The sequence below is a fragment of the Ostrinia nubilalis genome, chromosome 15 (genome assembly GCF_963855985.1).
Source record: "Ostrinia nubilalis chromosome 15, ilOstNubi1.1, whole genome shotgun sequence".
NCBI classification, from domain to species: domain Eukaryota; kingdom Metazoa; phylum Arthropoda; class Insecta; order Lepidoptera; family Crambidae; genus Ostrinia; species Ostrinia nubilalis.
Window position 1 is genome coordinate 11,437,581 of NC_087102.1, and position 18,883 is coordinate 11,456,463.

Here is an 18,883-nt window from a genome sequence, read left to right on the forward strand (position 1 = left end):
AAAAAAAAAAAATAAACAGCTGATTGTCATTTTTGACATATGACATAACTGTCAAAGTAACTTCAAGTTGGAATTTTATCTACGTGATGATTTAATTAATTCTCTTCTTTTTACTCAAAATGACACCGTTATAATATTCAAACCGAACCTCGAAGCTGTTCTTTATCTATTAAGAATATACATTTGTGAACAAACGTACATTAGGTGTCGGTATAATGGATATTCCAGCTGCGGAAGGAAATCTGTTGGAGCAACCTAAGGAGGAGACAATTCCAGTCCGTAACCCACTAATTAAGATGCGGACGTACGTGCTGGCGTTGCGGCCGTGGTCGCTGAGCGCGAGCCTGCTGCCGACGCTGCTGGGCGCGGCGCTGGCGTACCGGCTGCCGGGCGACAGCGCCTTCAGCTGGCCCGCGCTGCTGCTCACGCTGTGCACCGTCATCCCCGTGCACGGCGCGGGAAACGTCGTCAACACATACTTCGACTTCGTCAAAGGAATTGATAACCGCAAATCGGACGATAGAACTTTAGTTGATCACATACTCAGTATCGATGAAGTGGTTTCGTTGGGCGCAATATTGTACTTGGGCGGATGCGTGTTTTTTGTTCCGCTAGTGATGCTTTCTCCGGCTCGAATGGAACATTTGGCTTTAGTGTACTTTGGCGGTTTATCATCTTCTTTTCTTTACACAGGTGGCATTGGCTTGAAATATATAGCCCTCGGAGACATTCTAGTGCTTGTAATATTTGGGCCTGTGTCTGTAGTGTTTGCGTTTTTGGTTCAAACTGGAAGAGTAGATTGGCCAATAATCTACTATGCTATACCATTGGCATTAAACACGGAAGCAATTTTACACAGCAACAACACGAGGGATTTGGAAACTGATTGTAAAGCTGAAATAGTTACTTTAGCGATATTGATTGGAAGAACATCTTCCTATTTACTGTATGCATTTTTACTATTCACTCCATACATAATGTTTGTAGTTGCATCTGTGCGTTGTTCATTTTGGTTTTTACTTCCAATGTTGACATTACCTAGAGCTTTTGAAATTGAAAGAAGGTTTAGAAGCCCTGATACAATGAGATGTGTTCCAAGACAAACTGCTAGGCTCAACTTTTACTTTGGAATGCTGTATGTAATTTCATGTCTTTTTGGTAGCAGGCTTCCATTTCTTCTACGGTAAAAGTAAATTAAAGTTGTGGCAATCTGTACTTAGGAAAGAATTGTTGCATAATGATTGTATTAGTTGTCTTTTGAGGCTGGTGGAATCTCAAATATTGCTATATGGTGTATGTGTGCACATAATTGTTTAGTATGAGCTTTACTATTTCTAAAATAGTGTTCTTTCTCTCTTTTTTATGGTTGTGCTTTATTCATCTAATTATGTAAGGGGGTTTTCTATATAAATCGAGTATTCCATAAAAAAAATAGGGTATTCTAGATTTATGTATTCAATACAAATTAAGGATAAGTCATCATACATTATATTTTTTAAGGCGTGTACCAAACATATCAATGGTGAATAGAGAGCATAAATAATTTAGTTTTGTGTTAATGTTCTTGTTAGCTTGACTTGTATTAACATTATTCATGTGTAGTTGAGGTATTGATAGGCAGCTGCTGATAGCCTTTTATACTCATGTAAAGCATAAAATATAGAAATGTGTCTTATGTTTATTGCTTTACAGTAGCAAATAGTTCAGTAACCTGATTTGAATCTGGTTACGAAAATTCTACACATGGATACAATAACTACCTCCTATTTTAAGTTTAAGATTATATTGTTAAGGGAAGAAAGTTTCACATGAAAAATGACTTGTTCGTGATATATTGCGCACATTTGATAGAATCTGGATATAAGTATGGATGAATTGACAATAATTTATTTTAAGTGTTTACATTGGTTTAAAGCAAATATATATTTAATATTTATATTCCATATTTTTATTTAGACTGCCCTAAAAGTATGTTATTATTTATTATTGACTGTGCCCATATGAACTCATTTTAGATAAACTGAAGGATATTAAGAAATATATCATACAACAGCTATGTGTGGTAATGCTGGGGATATAATTAGATAAGTAATTAAATAGAAATAACTCCATTAATATTATTACTTTTTATTGACATATTAACATAAGAGACCTCTAGCATATAATCTTCATAATATAAAGATAAATACAAGTCAAATTATACTATACAAGTGAGACCATGTAATTTTAAAGAAATGGACTTATTTAGGAATGCCTGTACTAATTCAATATGTTGACAGACTTGGCAGTGACTGGATAAATTTTAATAATTGAGATTTGGTAATGCAGAGACTTTATAATTAATTACAATATAATTGTGATTATGCTAATGATAATACAATTATTATTTCGATATCAATTTCAGCTAACAAGTGAGAAACAAAATATTTTAAATGAACTAACATAAAGGAACAAATCACATAATCGATAATATGTAATGTATAGTTATTAAAATAATGTTGGCTAAAGTATTCTAAACATAATATCACTATATATGTGAATAGTTTATCAAATTCATAAAATAAATTCATTTATCTACTCTTTCCATTTTGCACAAAAATAAAATGTCTAAAACATTCCATAAACACCTAAATGTTTAAAGTATACCATTAGTTAAACTAATGCGGGGCTACAGCTACAACAGATGACTTGCGTGCGATTACCGCAGAGAGAATATCAAATGCAAGAAGACAATGTTCCGTGTCATCACGTATGTAGATGGTGTTCATTTGGGGTCAATCTTCTTTACGAGCACCTAATCACGGGCAATCTTACATTTAGGCCACTTCATTCTTACTTGTTGTGATGTCGAAAATAGAGTTCTTACTTTTATGTAAGATATTTCTTTTATACATTGAAATGTGATAATTTTGATTTCATGTGGGGATTAAAATGCTGCCAAATGAACGCTAAAATTATAACATCACAGAAAAATTGAGTGTTATGCATAATAACATTAATAATTTAAAGAGTTTTTAAAGTAAGGCGGATCGGCGGCACTGTGCAGCTATGTGAACCAACACGCGGGGAACAAACGATTAGTATCTTCGAGTCATGCTTTGTTACGGATCGCCTCGTAACCTTCGTTTTCAACTGCACACTACAACATACTTAGAATAATCTCACATTCATGCGCGTGGACAATAGTCCATTTAAAATGCTGGATATATCCAGATTTTAGTCTTTATATATGTTCTAGACTATATACATCAGACTTAATCGTTGGCTTAGTGTTTATGATGTCGATCCCCTCTTTTCACGTTGCCATTGACTGATCCTCTCTTTCAGTTCGGTCGCTGCAAAGTAAAGAGAGAAATCAATTAATAATATAATTTAAACTACCAAATGATACTCAATGCACTAGAAGATAAAGTGCACTTTAAATTACACCGTTGTAATAGTTTGGACATGTTACCTGGACGCAGTTGGTCTTCCGAGAGCGGCTGCCGGTTGAAAGGGTCCGTGGCGCTGTTGAGTAGGTGCCGCAGGATCACCGATCGGTCCATGACCTGCCATCACACGATCAAATTCATTATACTGAACCGTTAATTAATACCGCAAAGCGCGAAGCGTTCTAAATTAGTCATCAGTCCTTGTAACCGAATAATAAAAATACATACAATGATTTCAGAAAAAAGAAATTGCTGATCATAATCTAAAACAATTCTGAGTTCATACAAAATACTTGCAGGTCATTATTATTAATTTGTTTGTCACGATTCGTAAAGTTATTGGCGTCGTCCGTTACACCGCGAGTGATAATAAGGCTAATTTTATAGTAGGAAGCCAAGAAACAGTCCTACTTGTTTATTGAAAGATAATATTTATAATATATAAAGGTAATACCTTTCCAGATGGCAATAATACAGGATCAGTCATTAGTGTGTCCATCAACGGATCCCTGAACTCCTCAGGGGCATCGGCGTATTCGTCGCTCTTCTGCTGGTTAGATACTGCAAAAAATAAAATGTTGGTTTCATTAGTCATATTTAGAGATCTAAATACAATTTGCACAATGAGATGATATAAGATTTTAAGACATCTAGGTATTCAAGTTCCTGCAGAACAGCATTTTTTTTACACTGTGTTCAGCAGTCGTTGAAATAAATAATTAAGGAGTTTCTTTCTAAATAAATAATTACCTGCGATTTGATATGCATTGTCAGCGAGCGCCTTGAAGCGCTCGATCTCGGTGGTTGTCTTGATACAAGATTTGGACAACCTCATAGCGGCCTCTTCAAATAATTCTTTGCGGAAGGATCTCTATAATAAAAAAAAAAACAAGTTTTACTGAAAGAGATTAAACTACAATGTCATCTGTTACATTTCGTCGCGTGTCAAAAGGATAACCATATCTAATCATAGCTTAATTAATCCAACAAATGAAACAGGTGTTTAAAGCTTCAAATACACCAACGCATGCAGATCACCATCGCCGGCGCGATCAAAGGGAAATGACAGGTCGCGTGAACTGTCATGGGTCGCGCGACCTGTCATTGGCAATCTGCACGCGTTGGTGTGGTTGAAGCATTACTTCACTCAAAGATTAAAAAACTTAATATTTTTTGGAAATGTGTCACTCCTACTGTAAAATGTGGGCAATAAGGTGGTATTTACCTCATCCGCGGCGAGCGCAGCGTGGAACTGCGGCGTGTCGAGGTGCAGGTAGATGTCGACCAGCTGGCTGAGCAGCCTCCTCGGTTCCCACCCGTATTTCTCTGGCCGGCGGACCTGAAAAAAATCAGAAAATTAATTCTATCCTTCTAGTTCGCCTTCCAGTATCTGTTTGAGTGTTATTATTCATCTTTGCTTGTTAACGTATTTAGTAAGCCGCAAATTCGCAGCTTATATGCGACCCTCGACTAGTCATTAATTAAATGTACTCCACATCAAAATTTAAACTTTATGCTGTAAAGATATGGTTGAAACTTGAAAACCAGTGAAAAAATTTTTTCTTTGGTCTGATTGAGGGTTAAAGTTAGCTGCGAACTTGTCTTTGTCTTAGCGACCGATTAGAGTCAAGATCATAGTTCGCTAATGGGGACACGACTTTGAGCATCTAAAGTCTGGTCGCCGAGCACGATGAATTTTGTCCAATGACCCCAAGCTACCTATCCTTATCGCACACTCACTCACGACAGCAATATAATTACGCGCGAGCGATAAGGAGAGGTAGCTTGGGGTCATTGGACAAAATTCTACGTGCTCGGCGACCAGACTATACTAGCGAGATCATAAGTGAGTATTTCGATACAAAGGATTCCTAGGATCTCGAATCGGCCAATCCAATACCTACACCGTTATCCAGCGCTCACCTTGAGGTTCTTGCACTTGGGCCCGCAGAGCTGCTGCAGGTTGAAGTTGAGCATGGAGGCGAGCCGGTCCACCAGCTCGGCGCGCAGGAACGGCTCCTTGATCTCCACCGTCAGGTACTCCAGCATGTCCACCGTCTCCCTGCGGGTACAGTAACGAAGGTAAGCAATCTTGCTTATTAATAATAATATAGCAATGTTGTTGATCTCAACAGTATGTGGCGCCGCTCGCGTCCGCCGCGGTGCCTTCCTGCGGGATGTTGCGGATGCCGATTTTTTTACATCTGCGGATGCGGATTTTTGAAAGCTCACATCCGCGGATGCGGATGTTTAAAATCTTATATAAAAAGTATATTAGTCGCATAAGAAATTGTGAGAGTAGCTTTTATTGCATATTTTATTTAACAATCAGCCTTATCATTGGCTCAAAATGATTTATTTACAAGAAACAAATGATAGATCACATCAAACGCGTTGAATCTTGTCACCGATTTTTTTCGTTCACATTGACATTAACCAATGCAATGAAATGCAATAAACGCGCCATTCTTCGACCCTGCTCTTACATCCGCATCTGCATAAAAATCCGCATTGATCATTGCGGATGCGAATACAGATGTTCAAGTTCGTGCGGATGCTCCGCATTTGCGGATGCGGATATTCGCAACATCCCTGTTCTCGACTGACCTGGCGAGCGTGAGGTAGGAGCGGCACTGGCGCTCGTCCTGCGCCTCGTGGATGCGTGTCAGGTGCTACAGCTGAGGTGCTGCGTCACGAGCGAGTGTTCCCACTGACCTGGCGAGCGTGAGGTAGGAGCGGCACTGGCGCTCGTCCTGCGCCTCGTGGATGCGTGTCAGGTGCTACAGCTGAGGTGCTGCGTCACGAGCGAGTGTTCCCACTGACCTGGCGAGCGTGAGGTAGGAGCGGCACTGGCGCTCGTCCTGCGCCTCGTGGATGCGTGTCAGGTGCTACAGCTGAGGTGCTGCGTCACGAGCGAGTGTTCCCACTGACCTGGCGAGCGTGAGGTAGGAGCGGCACTGGCGCTCGTCCTGCGCCTCGTGGATGCGTGTCAGGTGCTACAGCTGAGGTGCTGCGTCACGAGCGAGTGTTCCCACTGACCTGGCGAGCGTGAGGTAGGAGCGGCACTGGCGCTCGTCCTGCGCCTCGTGGATGCGTGTCAGGTGCTACAGCTGAGGTGCTGCGTCACGAGCGAGTGTTCCCACTGACCTGGCGAGCGTGAGGTAGGAGCGGCACTGGCGCTCGTCCTGCGCCTCGTGGATGCGTGTCAGGTGCTACAGCTGAGGTGCTGCGTCACGAGCGAGTGTTCCCACTGACCTGGCGAGCGTGAGGTAGGAGCGGCACTGGCGCTCGTCCTGCGCCTCGTGGATGCGTGTCAGGTGCTACAGCTGAGGTGCTGCGTCACGAGCGAGTGTTCCCACTGACCTGGCGAGCGTGAGGTAGGAGCGGCACTGGCGCTCGTCCTGCGCCAGCGCCCGCGCGCGCGCCTCGGCCGTGGCGCCGCTCGCGCCCGCCGCGGTGCCTTCCTGCGCCTCGTGGATACGTTTCAGGTACTAAGGACAAAAATAAACTAGTTGAAATCTCAGCTTAGTGACATCTGTTAACCAATTTGGTAAGAATGGCCCTACAGCGCGCTTAACGTACTTAACGGTCTAGCGCAGTAGCGCTTAACTCAATCATCATTCCCGAGGTATGGGAGCGGCACGGGAGGGTGTTTTTGGGACATCAAACGTCAGACTTCAAATGTGCTCCAGATTTGTATGCTCTGTCACATTGTAATATGTCAATGTCACCCCTCCCGTATCGCCAGGCCTGTTCATCTCCGCGAGTTTACATCGAAAACAAAACACGCACGATGGCCCACCTACAGGATACTATTCGACAAGGCCTCACATACGAGCGAACATTGACTCACGCACGCGTATTCTTGTGTATGATGGAAGAAACTAAAGAAAATGGTATACTAAATACTGTGCAGTATTTAACTGCCTAAATAATAATAAAAACACAGAATGTACTTTTTTAAGTTGCCTCAAGACACTGAGAGGTAAATAAGTAGTTAATATTATTCATGATAATTCATGCTAAATCATGTATTTCCTCCGCCATTTTCCGCAGTTTGGCACCTCACGTCACATCATTTTACCGAAGTCAGCCCTATAGCTTCGGCGCAGTGCCGATCACTGACGTTTGTCAACAAAATGGTGCTCGACTCTTGAGACAGGCCAAATTACACCATATTGTTATTGACATTGAGCATATTTTTTTTAAATACCTTCGCGAAGTAAAACTTCTGTACGTAGTACTTATTATTATTCTGTGGTATCGTTCACATACCTCAAGCACTGACTGATCATGCCGGATGATTGATTTTACCTGATGGAAAGTGATGATCAGGCTAAAATGGATGGGCAAAATGAGGATCATTTCGATTTTTAGCTGTGAATGCAGATTTATAGGGCTAAGAAATCCTTAATACACAGTCCAAAAATTTTTGTTCTACGACAAAAATTGACGAAGTTATGGCCAAATTACTAAAAAAGTTCACTGACCGCCCGGCGCGGGGACGATGACGTCATTATATCCGATCCGAACACTGCCGGCGTACTGCGTGGATAGAAAATATTTTTTTCTAGCCAAACTATCAGTTTTAGAGAAAAACTTGTAATGACATTTATTCATCAGAATAAAGTAAGCTATCGATAGGTAATTTTTAAAAATAGAAATTGTGAAAAATAACGCAAAAAATCCACACGCTCATACTATTCAATGGAACGCAGAAACGCGATTGGGGTCTCCGCGGTGGTATATTTGGCGATTTATTCAAATAAAGTAGTTAGCCTAGAAGCTGGGTATGACTCCCCCGCCCCCCTCCTCTCCCCAGGTCATAAGCTGGGCATGACTTCCCCCTCGGCCAGAAGTTGGGTATGATTTACCCCCCCCCCCCCCCCCCGGACCGAAACTGGGTATGACTTGACCCCTCCCCCTCCCCCCAGGCCATAAGCATAAGCTGGATATGACTCGCCTTCGGCCAGAAGCTGGGTATGACACCCCCCCCCCATGCCAGAAATGCCAGAAACTGGGTATGACTTGACCCCCTCCCTCACCCCAGGCCAGAAGCTGGGTAAGGCTAGCCCCTCCCCCCAGCCCATAGAAACTGGTTATGACTTGACCCCCCCCCTCCCCCAGGCCAGAAGCTGGGTAAGGCTAGCCCCTTCCCCCAGTCCATAAGCATAAGCTAGGTATGACTCCCCCTCGGCCAGAAACTGGGTAAGGCTAGCCCCTTCCCCCAGTCCATAAGCATAAGCTAGGTATGACTAGAGATGGGTTTGTAGCCAGCTAGTTTGGATAATAACTGATTATTATCTATTAATAGCCATTATTAGCCATCCATTGGCTAGTAACCCTGCTATTAATAGTTTCTTACGTTTTTTCTTCCACCTTTAAAATCAAATCAATATTAAAATCAAATATTACTCAAAGAAACAAAAAAGAACTAAAATATTAAAAAACATCAATGTAATTTATATAAACGACATTGTAGTTAAAAAAGAATCTAAATATATAAAAGGAGAAACTGACTGACTTAGTGACAGATCAACGCACAGCCTAAACGGCTAAACCACGGTAATATTATCTAAAACGTAGGCACTTGAAATTTGGAAGGGACGTAGCTTAAATACCGTAGAGGTGCACTAAGAAAGGAATTACCAAAATTCCCAAGGGAACGGGAATTAGCGGGAAAGTCCTTTTGTATGAAAAATCTAAACCGCTTAAGTTAGACGCTTGAAATTTGGCATGTAGGTACATTAGTAAACTTAAAGCTGAGTTACAACAAGGAATTCCCACGGGAACGGGAATTAGCGGGAAAATCCTTTTGTATGAAAAATCTAAACCGCTTAAGTCAGACGCTTGAAATTTGGCATGTAGATACCTTAGTAAACTGAAAGCTTAGTTACAACAAGGAATTCCCGAAATTCCCACGGAAACGGGAATTACCGGGAAAATCCTTTTGTATGAAAAATCTTAACCGCTTAAGTTAGACGCTTGAAATTCGGCATGCAGGTACCTTAGTAAACTTAAAGCTTAGTTACAACAGGATTTTCCAAAATTCCCACGGGAACGGGAGTTAGGAAAAAACATTTGTATGAAAAAATCTAAACCGCGTAAGATATATGAAGGGGGTAAAACGGGATCCACGCGTACGAAGTCGCGGGCGGCCGCTAGTGCTAAATAACAGGCGATACTAAAAAAATACATAAAATACCCAGAAAATGTCAATAAATAATAAAAACTCAGATATTTTTTGACTTTTTTTATCGATAAAAATAGGTTTAGTAGTTGAAAATAGGCGCATATGTGCAATTTCTCAAGACTCATACTGTACTAGCGGCCGCCCGCGACTTCGTACGCGTGGATCCCGTTTTACCCCCTTCATCTATCTTACGCGGTTTAGATTTTTTCATACAAATGTTTTTTTTCGCTAACTCCGGTTCCCGTGGGAATTTTGCAATATCCTGTTGTAACTAAGCTTTAAGTTTACTAAGGTACCTGCATGCCAAATTTCAAGCGTCTATCTTACGCGGTTTAGATTTTTTCATACAAATGTTTTTTCCCGCTGATTCCCGTTCCCGTTGGAATTTTGCAATATCCTGTTGTAATTAAGCCTTAAGTTTACTAAGGTACCTGCATGCCAAATTTAAAGCGTCTAACTTAAGCGGTTTAGATTTTTCATACCAAAGGATTTTCCCGCTAATTCCCGTTTCCGTAGGAATTTCGGGAATTCCTTTCTTAGTGCACCTCTACGGTACCTAAGCTACGTCCCTTCCAAATTTTAAGTGCATACGTTTAGCCGTTTAGGCTGTGCGTTGATATGTCACTAAGTCAGTCAGTTTCTCCTTTTATAATATATTTAGACTAGCGGCCGCCCGCGATTTCGTACGCACGGATCCCGTTTTAGCCCCAACATCTATCTTACGCGGTTTAGATTTTTTCATACAAATGTTTTTTCCCGCTAACTCCCGTTCCCGTGGGAATTTTGCAATATCCTCTTGTAACTAAGCTTTGACTTTACTAAGGTACCTGCATGCCAAATTTCAAGCATCTATCTTACGTGGTTTAGATTTTTTCATACAAATGTTTTTTTCCCGCTAACTCCCGTTCCCGTGGGAATTTTGCAATATCCTCTTGTAACTATGTTTTAAGTTTACTAAGGTACCTTCATGCCAAATTTCAAGCGTCTAACTTAAGCGGTTTAGATTTTTCATACAAAAGGATTTTCCCGCTAATTCCCGTGCCCGTGGGAATTTCAGGTATTCCTTTTTTAATGCACCTCTACGGTACCTAAGCTACGTCCCTTCCAAATTTCAAGTGCTAAATTTGTAAACTATGAAGGGATATGTTTAATCATTAGTATAACATTAATAGCAGGGTTACCATCTGAAATCGGCTATTATTGGCTATTAATGGCTAATAACTGCTTTTAATCCGTTACTAGCCAATTGCTATTAATCGGATTATTAGCACTTACCCATCTCTAGGTATGACTCCCCCTCGGCCAGAAGCTGGGTATGACTTACCCCCCCCCCCCCCAGGCCAGAAACTGGGTATGACTTGCCTCTCCCCCCCTCCCACCAAGGCCAGAAGCTGGGTAAGGCTTGCCCCTCCCCCCAGGCTATAAGCTGGGTATGATTTATCCCCCCCCCCCAGGCCAGAAACTGGGTATTAGCATCATATTATGTATTATTATGATGTTCGATACAAACAATCATTAAGTTACACTCACCCCAACCGCGTCTCCGCATTGCATCGAATCCTATGAAAATGTGGTTTTTGGACATAGCGATACTTATTTTTCACAATTTTTATTTTTAAAAATTACTGGTCGATAGGTTACTTTATTTTGATGAATAAATGTTATTACAAGTTTTTTTCTAAAACTGATAGTTTAGCTGGAAAAAAATATTTTCCATCCCAATAGTACGCCGGCTGCGCTCGATTCGGATATAATGACGTCACGCGGCCCTGCGTACGTTGACTTTTAGCGGCAAAAACGGCCTATGTTTATTACTTAATATCTTCGTAAGTCCGATTTGGAAAATTCAAAAAGATATATCTTTCTTATGTCTTAAAGATTAACGTAGATACTAGTTTTATTGAATTTTCTACAACAGTACTGATCCTCATTGCAAACACTAAAACATTAACTTACCGTAAGGCATTCATCTAATAGGAATGTGGTGTCATTCATGAGCATGTTGATAAACTTCACGAACTGGCGGCCCGAGCGCGACTCCTTCACGATAGCCTGGAATAAACGAAAACTAGTATTAAGCCAAGCTAGTAAAATAAGAGGTCAATAATAAAACTTAATGTTGTGCAATAAAAACTGACCTGTTTATGAATAGGCCGCTCCCACATGCCCTTCAGGATGATGCTGATGTGGAATCGGATCGTGAACTTGTCGTAAAACTCCGTGCTCTGGCCGGTGGTCTCGATGTCTGTGTAGAACTTCATGAGCGCGCTCGGCAGCGCCGTCTGCGACATGGGGTGGTCCATGAACTTCTCATAGACGTTCTTCAGCTTCAACGGCAGCGACAGGTTGATCACGAACAACACCTCAACTATCTTCGCTACCAGATACGGGTTTTTGATCAAGTGAGAGTTGCAGATGGCGCTGAGCAGCCACGTTATGATCGGGTCCTCAATGTAGTCTGCTACTATCCGTGGGACGTATCTGGAAATGACGAAACCCGTTTATAGTGCGTTACAAATTGACTGATATCTTAAACTAGCGTTTAAACTGGATTCAAGTCATTAAATTTAGAATAGATGAGGCTCAAATGGAGATCAAATTATCAGCAATTGACATGACCCAGAGAACAGCGATCTCATTGCATCGCATGCATAATAAGTACATTCGTAATTATTATTGGTTCCCAGCGAGGTATGAGATGGAAACGAATAATAATGTACACTGATTGAATGGTGACGAATATAAATTTCTTTCCGATGCATTGACGAAGCTTGTCTAACTAAGTGATGCACCTTTTCCTCGGAGAAATAAAGTGGACTCACTCGGCGCAAAAGAGCATGAATTCGAAGAGATCTTGGGTGTACCACTGCTGGCCGGATATCGCCTCCATGTAGTACGTGAGTCCCACGCAAAACCGCGAATGGATCTGCATCTCATATCTGTCGCGCGATTAGGTGGCGTGCCTTGAGGCTCGGACAGCATGCATTCGGACCACGGACGAGCTTACAGACCCGCAATTTTAGACCCCAGGACTTTTGCATCGCATAATCGAATGTGAAAAGATATTTTGCATAACTCACTAGGCATAACATGAATCCTAAAGTTTATTTCTAAAAAAATTCAAGTCGCGTAATAGGATGATGTGTTAGTCTTGTTATTGTTTAGCATGACTTTGAAGCATAATTAATGTTATGTTATAATTATTATATTAGTACCCATTGTGCATATTTCGAAAGCTTGTTCTGGCACATTAGTGACTACCTAAACACGAAACATTGAATCGCAGTTTCTACGTAGACCGATTTAGATGCTGAGTGTAGCGAGTGAGAACAGACAAGCGAAGCGAGTCACCGACGGCCCGAGCGAAGGGTGCGAAGCGAGACAAGATGCGTACATGTAGCATGCCTGCTTGCCGATTAATGTCAGTATTATAGTATTTACTGTATTAAGAATAGACTCGAGCCTATGATAGGTCCAAACATTGTTTAAACAGATCACAGACTTGAATCTTGAGTTTGAATCGAGTTAGTTTTGCTTTATATGGTAGTGTGTATGTGTGGTAATAGTTAGACAAAGGTGAGATTAATGCGCTAGCTTTTTTCCTTATTAGTTAGATAAAAATAGATAACAAAATGATATAATTTTTTTATCTGATAGATTAGATTATACATAATTTTCATAATATTGTATAATGATAAAGTAATTTAAAACATTATACGTACATTAGTAAATGAAGCAGATTAAAAATAAGATATAAGGAAGTAAGAAATAACGATTGATATGTAGAATCAAAAACTAATCATGAACGATGTTTAGTGATGATAAATCGATTCGAATTTGGAGAATTGCTTGCAGTCCGAGCCTCAGAGCGAACGGTCACGATTGCCTTACTGCAGTTACTACTGTTGATCCTAAATCCCAACTGGATTTGTAGTTTTCATCATCATTGCTCAGGACTTCCACTCTTAAACAAAGGCCTCCTCAAAACGTGTCGAGATGTCTAACTATGTATTTGACACTGGCCATTGTGCAAACTGCACGAAGCTATAGTCTGGCTTGCACACTCACTGCGGCTGCCCGTCGCACAGTCGCGACAGTAATATAATTACGCGCGAGCGATAAGGATGGGTAGCTTGGGGTCATTGGACAAAATTCTACGTGCTCACAGACCGGGCTTTAGACAAAGGTCTCCTCAAACATGTCGACATGCCTAACCATGTACTTGACACTGGCCATTGTGCAAACCGCACGAAGCTAGAATAAAATAAAATAAAAAAACAAATGCCAAATGAGTTGACTCACGGACTTCTTGGCGGGAATCTGAAGCGTCATGTTAGCGGTTTTGTTTTATTTCCTCAAATTCGTGTGTGGGCTATTAATGTGTAATAATGGTGGATTATTTTAACCATCGAGTGTTCGTGAACGTGCATGAGTGTGGGCAAGTGAAGCAAAACAGTGCATCGTGATTCTTCTGGTTCTCTCAAGTTGTCCATAGGAAGTCTCAGTAAAGCACCACAACTTTGGGTGGGAAGGGGTATCATCTATCATCCTTCATAATATCATTACTTGATCTCATTTTGTAATTCGTATCACTTATACAGGGTGTTAGGTAAATGGGTATATGAGCCGACACTAGCCCATGTTAACATGGGCATATAAATGGTATGGTGAAGTCAGAAATTTGATATCATCATTTTAATTATTTTAAATTTTCATACAAAATAAATTTTATAAAATCCGATTTGTATGAAAATTAAAATAATTAATGAAGACATCAATTTTCTGACTTCACCATACCATTTATATGCCCATGTTAACATGGGCTAGTGTTGGCTCATATACCCATTTACCTAACACCCTGTATAAGTGATACGAGTTACAAAATGAGATCAAGTAATGATATTATGCAGGATGATAGATGATACCCCTTCCCACGCTTTGAGTCTCAGTAAAGTTGTGGTGCTTCACTGAGACTTCCTATGGACAACTTGAGAGAACCAGAAGAATCACGATGCACTGTTTTGCTTTTACCATTTACCTAACACCCTGTATACTTGAAAATGGCACAAATCAAGTCGAGCTCGACGTGTATTGCCATCATCAAAAAAGAAGAAGAGTCGACTCACTGGACGGCGAAGAGCATGAACTCGGCGATGTCCTCGACGTACCACTCGGGCGTGGCGCGGAAGGCGCCGGCGCGCGGGCCCGAGCCGACGCGCGCCGCCTCCAACTGCGCGGTCAGAAGTGCGCACGCGCTCGCGTAGAACTGCATGCTGCGCCGCATCACGTCGCCGTCCAGCAGCGCTGTCTCCGCGCACTGCTTCGACCTGCGATCGCATGATAATATACAGATGTCATTATGTTGCATGTTTTATAAACACGTATTATTAAGTCTATAAAAAATGCTAGCTTTTAAGTTATCATGTACTAACTGAACATGTACACACACCGGCAGATTTAGCGGAACGCAAAAAAAAGTATGAAAATAAGGAAAATTACTACTGATCTATGAAATATTTATTATACAAAATAAAGAGATAATTAAAATAAAATAAAATAACATAGATTTTTTAAATATTTAGTCGTTTTTATTTAATAAAAAATCATCGAAACGAAATTTCAATTTTTCAGTTTTGAACAAAAATTAGAAATTGTGGCCAGATTAAAAATTAGGGTAGCTTATCACTAACCAAATGAATTAATTAATGATGGGTATTTCCCCCTCTTGCTCTGATGATGGTTTCCATTCATCTGAGCATGCTGCAGTTAATGTTATGAAGGGTATTTTGGGGCAATGTCTGCCATTCCTCTAGTAACGCGTTTCTCAACACCATCGGTGGTATTCTGAATTTAACACATCTTTTAAGAAAGTCCAAGACATGCTCTATAGGATTCTTGTCTAGGGATCTTGCCAGCCACTGCATCATGGGTACATATCCAAATGGTTTAGATGTGCCTGTACTGAGCGAGCACTGTGAAAACGAACATTATCGTGAATTAAACTAAAGGAGTCCACAATAAATGGAGTAAATGGCACATCATGTTCTTCTAAAATGTTCCTAGTGTACCATTCAGAAGTCGTATTTCCTCCATCACCCACCACTAACTCCGTGCGAGCTCCCAAACAAATCCTTCCCCACACCAGAATTAAGCTACCTCCATAAACCACGATATTTTCAAAATTAAGACTAAATGTTACGTTCTCTTTGTGTCTCCATATTCGCTATCTTCCATCGATCTGGTTTAAGAGAACTCTGCACTCATAAGTGAAGAGATCATGCCTCCAGTCGTTCAAGACCCAATCACGATATTCACGTGAAAAGTTCAATATGTTTTTTCGGTGCTGTGTCACAAGTTGGAGCTTTCTCGGGTATGCATGAACCTATACCAACTTCAGTAAATCTCCTGTGAACTGTGGGCTCAGTCACTCTTACTCCTCGAGTGTCTTTAAGGTTATTTCTGGCTTGAACAGCAGGTAACCGCGACTTTCTGAAAACTCGAAGTTGTAAAAAACGGTCATCCCGTCGCGAAGTACGCCTTTTTCTGACTTGAACCCTCCTCCTAACGACAGAAATGATCAATCTGTACCGTTGCTTACTGCCATGGGTGGTCGATACTGATCAACGACGTCTTACGGCAGCCGATTTGTATGCATGGCCATTACTTCTCATTTCATCTGCCTTAATGATTTCTGACGGTGCTAAGCTGGGCATAATAAACCCTTATAAGTAACTGAATGCTTACACAACAAAATTCTCAGAAAAAAACATCTTTCACGTAAAAGAAATCCAAATTAGCAAAAGCTTCATTCAATTCAAAACACTCAACGAAACTGTTGATGGGGTAATTTAAACAAAATAATTAAAAAAATATACTGTTGGCAATTATTTTTTTCATATTTAGAATTAAATTAAAAAATAATGTCATAATTAGGCATTTTTTTCCTAAAATAATGATGATATTGATGCTTTTTTTTCCGTTCCTCTAAATCTGCCGGTGTGTGTATGTATGTTAATTATGCAAATAAAGAAATTCCAAAATAAAAAAAAAAAAATCAAATCAAAATATACAGCTGGAACTAATAGGTCCTGAACTGAAAAGTCACTCTTTTCAGCTACTAAAAAGCGGCTAAATCGCCAATCGCCGATGCTAAAAGTGGCACGTGTGTGCACGCTGTGGCTCTGATAAATGATTTATTAATGACTCACTTAACAACCTTCCACTTGAATCACTATCTAATAAAAAAAACCGCATCAAATTCCGTTGCGTAGTTTTAAAGATATAAGCGTACATAGCGACAGACAGCGGAAAGCAACTTTGTTTTATACTATGTAATGATTTCGGGATAAAATAACTGCTTCTGCCAGCTGCTTCGCCCATGTTAAAAGGTAAATGTCCAGCCGAGCTAGGATGCGCGTCGTGAATAGTCGTGATCACTTCTTATCGATGTTTTTAGACGTCAGAATGTATGAGCTTATTGCGTAAAATCGATAAAGGGTTATCGCGACGCGAATCCTAGGTCTACAGCAATGCCATCACTGCGCAAGCGCAGTTAATCAATCAGTCAATTGTTTCAATCAGCTAGCCAGAAGTAGGATACGCCTATATCAAGAAACGTTATAACGAGTCTGGTTTGTGATAATGCGCTCGGAGATAACTGATATAGCCGATCTTATTGTGTTGTTTGTAAAGTTTAATCTGCTAGCGTAGGTACAACCTGCTTAGTGAAATGTCACCTGTGTAAAGTGATCTGTGCTGCGTGTTACCTGTGCAGGCGCTTGATCTGTGCCGCGTGTTACCTGTGCAGGCGCTTGATCTGTGCTGCGTGTTACCTGTGCAGGCGCTTGATCTGTGCTGCGTGTTACCTGTGCAGGCGCTTGATCTGTGCTGCGTGTTACCTGTGCAGGCGCTTGATCTGTGCTGCGTGTTACCTGTGCAGGCGCTTGATCTGTGCTGCGTGTTACCTGTGCAGGCGCTTGATCTGTGCTGCGTGTTACCTGTGCAGGCGCTTGATCTGTGCTGCGTGTTACCTGTGCAGGCGCTTGATCTGTGCCGCGTGTTACCTGTGCAGGCGCTTGATCTGTGCTGCGTGTTACCTGTGCAGGCGCTTGATCTGTGCCGCGTGTTACCTGTGCAGGCGCTTGATCTGTGCTGCGTGTTACCTGTGCAGGCGCTTGATCTGTGCTGCGTGTTACCTGTGCAGGCGCTTGATCTGTGCTGCGTGTTACCTGTGCAGGCGCTTGATCCGTGCTGCGTGTTACCTGTGCAGGCGTTTGATCTGACGCCGCCACCTGCTGAGCAGCTCGCGGTTGCGCAGCGCGGAGAAGCTGTTGCGCCATTGAGGCTCGGCCGCCATCAGCTCTTCGATCACTTTCTGTAGGTCCCGGAATGCACTGCGACGAAGAAAAACGTTCTCGTTATTTAGCAAATATTAAATTTTTTTGGTTGACTTATAGTTTCGCGATTCTAAGAAAAATTCTGAGATGTAACATTTGCCCGATCTCATCCCATAACTGTATTCGTATCGCTATACGGTACGGTCGAGTTGGTTTTCATCCGATCATCAAAAGAGATATGAATACTGATGCAATACTGTTATCATGATACGCGATCAACGGAGTAAAATAAAATCGTCCACAACTAGATACGGAGCTTGATACGAAACGAGTACGACCTCCGGGTCGGGTTGATCTCCGGATCAAGAATGGTAACGGTCAATATGGTGAAGACTTCAGTCCTGTTTGATCAGTTCAGTATAAAGCTAGAACAAATTGGATAAAAGTATAGCCCGAGGGAAAGGCCCAGGGTTAACAATTCACAATGTATTAAGGGCTTAGGTTGAGTGTTGAATGATTCTTTCTTTTTTATATCAAGAACTGACGGCCGGCCGATGAGGCAGCAAGGTTCTGGAATAGAGGCTGCGTACCGGAAAACGCAGTGTGGGACGTCCACCTACAAGGTGGACCGACGACATCGTTAAAGGTAGCAGGAAAGCGCTGGACGCAGGCCGCTACCAATCGATCAACGTGGAAAGCATTGGGGGAGGCCTATGTTCAGCAGTGGATGGCGATGGATGAAATGATGACGATGATGTTATATCAAGAACTAATTCGAGGTATCGTGAACTCACCGTATACGGCGCTGATGCGTATGCAGGGCGGGGATGAGCGCCACGTGGTGCATGTGCAGCGTCAGGAACCAGCACACCGTCGTGAACTTCGCCTCCGGCCACTTGTGGTTGGGGTCTTTGTCTGCAATA

The 18,883-nt window shown here is 41.6% G+C and overlaps 2 protein-coding genes across 2 annotated transcripts in view; one reads left to right on the forward strand and one right to left on the reverse strand.

Moving 5' to 3' along the window:
• The first annotated feature begins 51 nt into the window (after nt 1-51).
• Nucleotides 52-1,938, forward strand: LOC135079007 (ubiA prenyltransferase domain-containing protein 1 homolog). Its single transcript, XM_063973626.1, has one exon. It carries the CDS (start codon nt 216-218, stop codon nt 1,185-1,187), a length of 972 nt encoding a protein of 323 aa, XP_063829696.1. The 5' UTR covers nt 52-215; the 3' UTR covers nt 1,188-1,938.
• Nucleotides 1,514-18,883, reverse strand: part of LOC135079023 (ubiquitin conjugation factor E4 B) — a 28,937-nt gene continuing 11,567 nt past the window's right edge. The window contains exons 8-19 of the mRNA XM_063973652.1: nt 18,755-18,875; nt 17,886-18,017; nt 14,751-14,951; nt 11,763-12,105; nt 11,581-11,676; nt 6,795-6,922; nt 5,355-5,493; nt 4,657-4,770; nt 4,182-4,302; nt 3,886-3,992; nt 3,455-3,548; nt 1,514-3,335 (exon numbers count right to left, since the gene is read on the reverse strand). Of these exons, the coding sequence (XP_063829722.1) occupies nt 3,274-3,335; nt 3,455-3,548; nt 3,886-3,992; nt 4,182-4,302; nt 4,657-4,770; nt 5,355-5,493; nt 6,795-6,922; nt 11,581-11,676; nt 11,763-12,105; nt 14,751-14,951; nt 17,886-18,017; nt 18,755-18,875 (1,658 nt within the window). The 3' untranslated portion in view covers nt 1,514-3,273. The remainder of the gene's footprint in view (nt 3,336-3,454; nt 3,549-3,885; nt 3,993-4,181; nt 4,303-4,656; nt 4,771-5,354; nt 5,494-6,794; nt 6,923-11,580; nt 11,677-11,762; nt 12,106-14,750; nt 14,952-17,885; nt 18,018-18,754; nt 18,876-18,883) is intronic.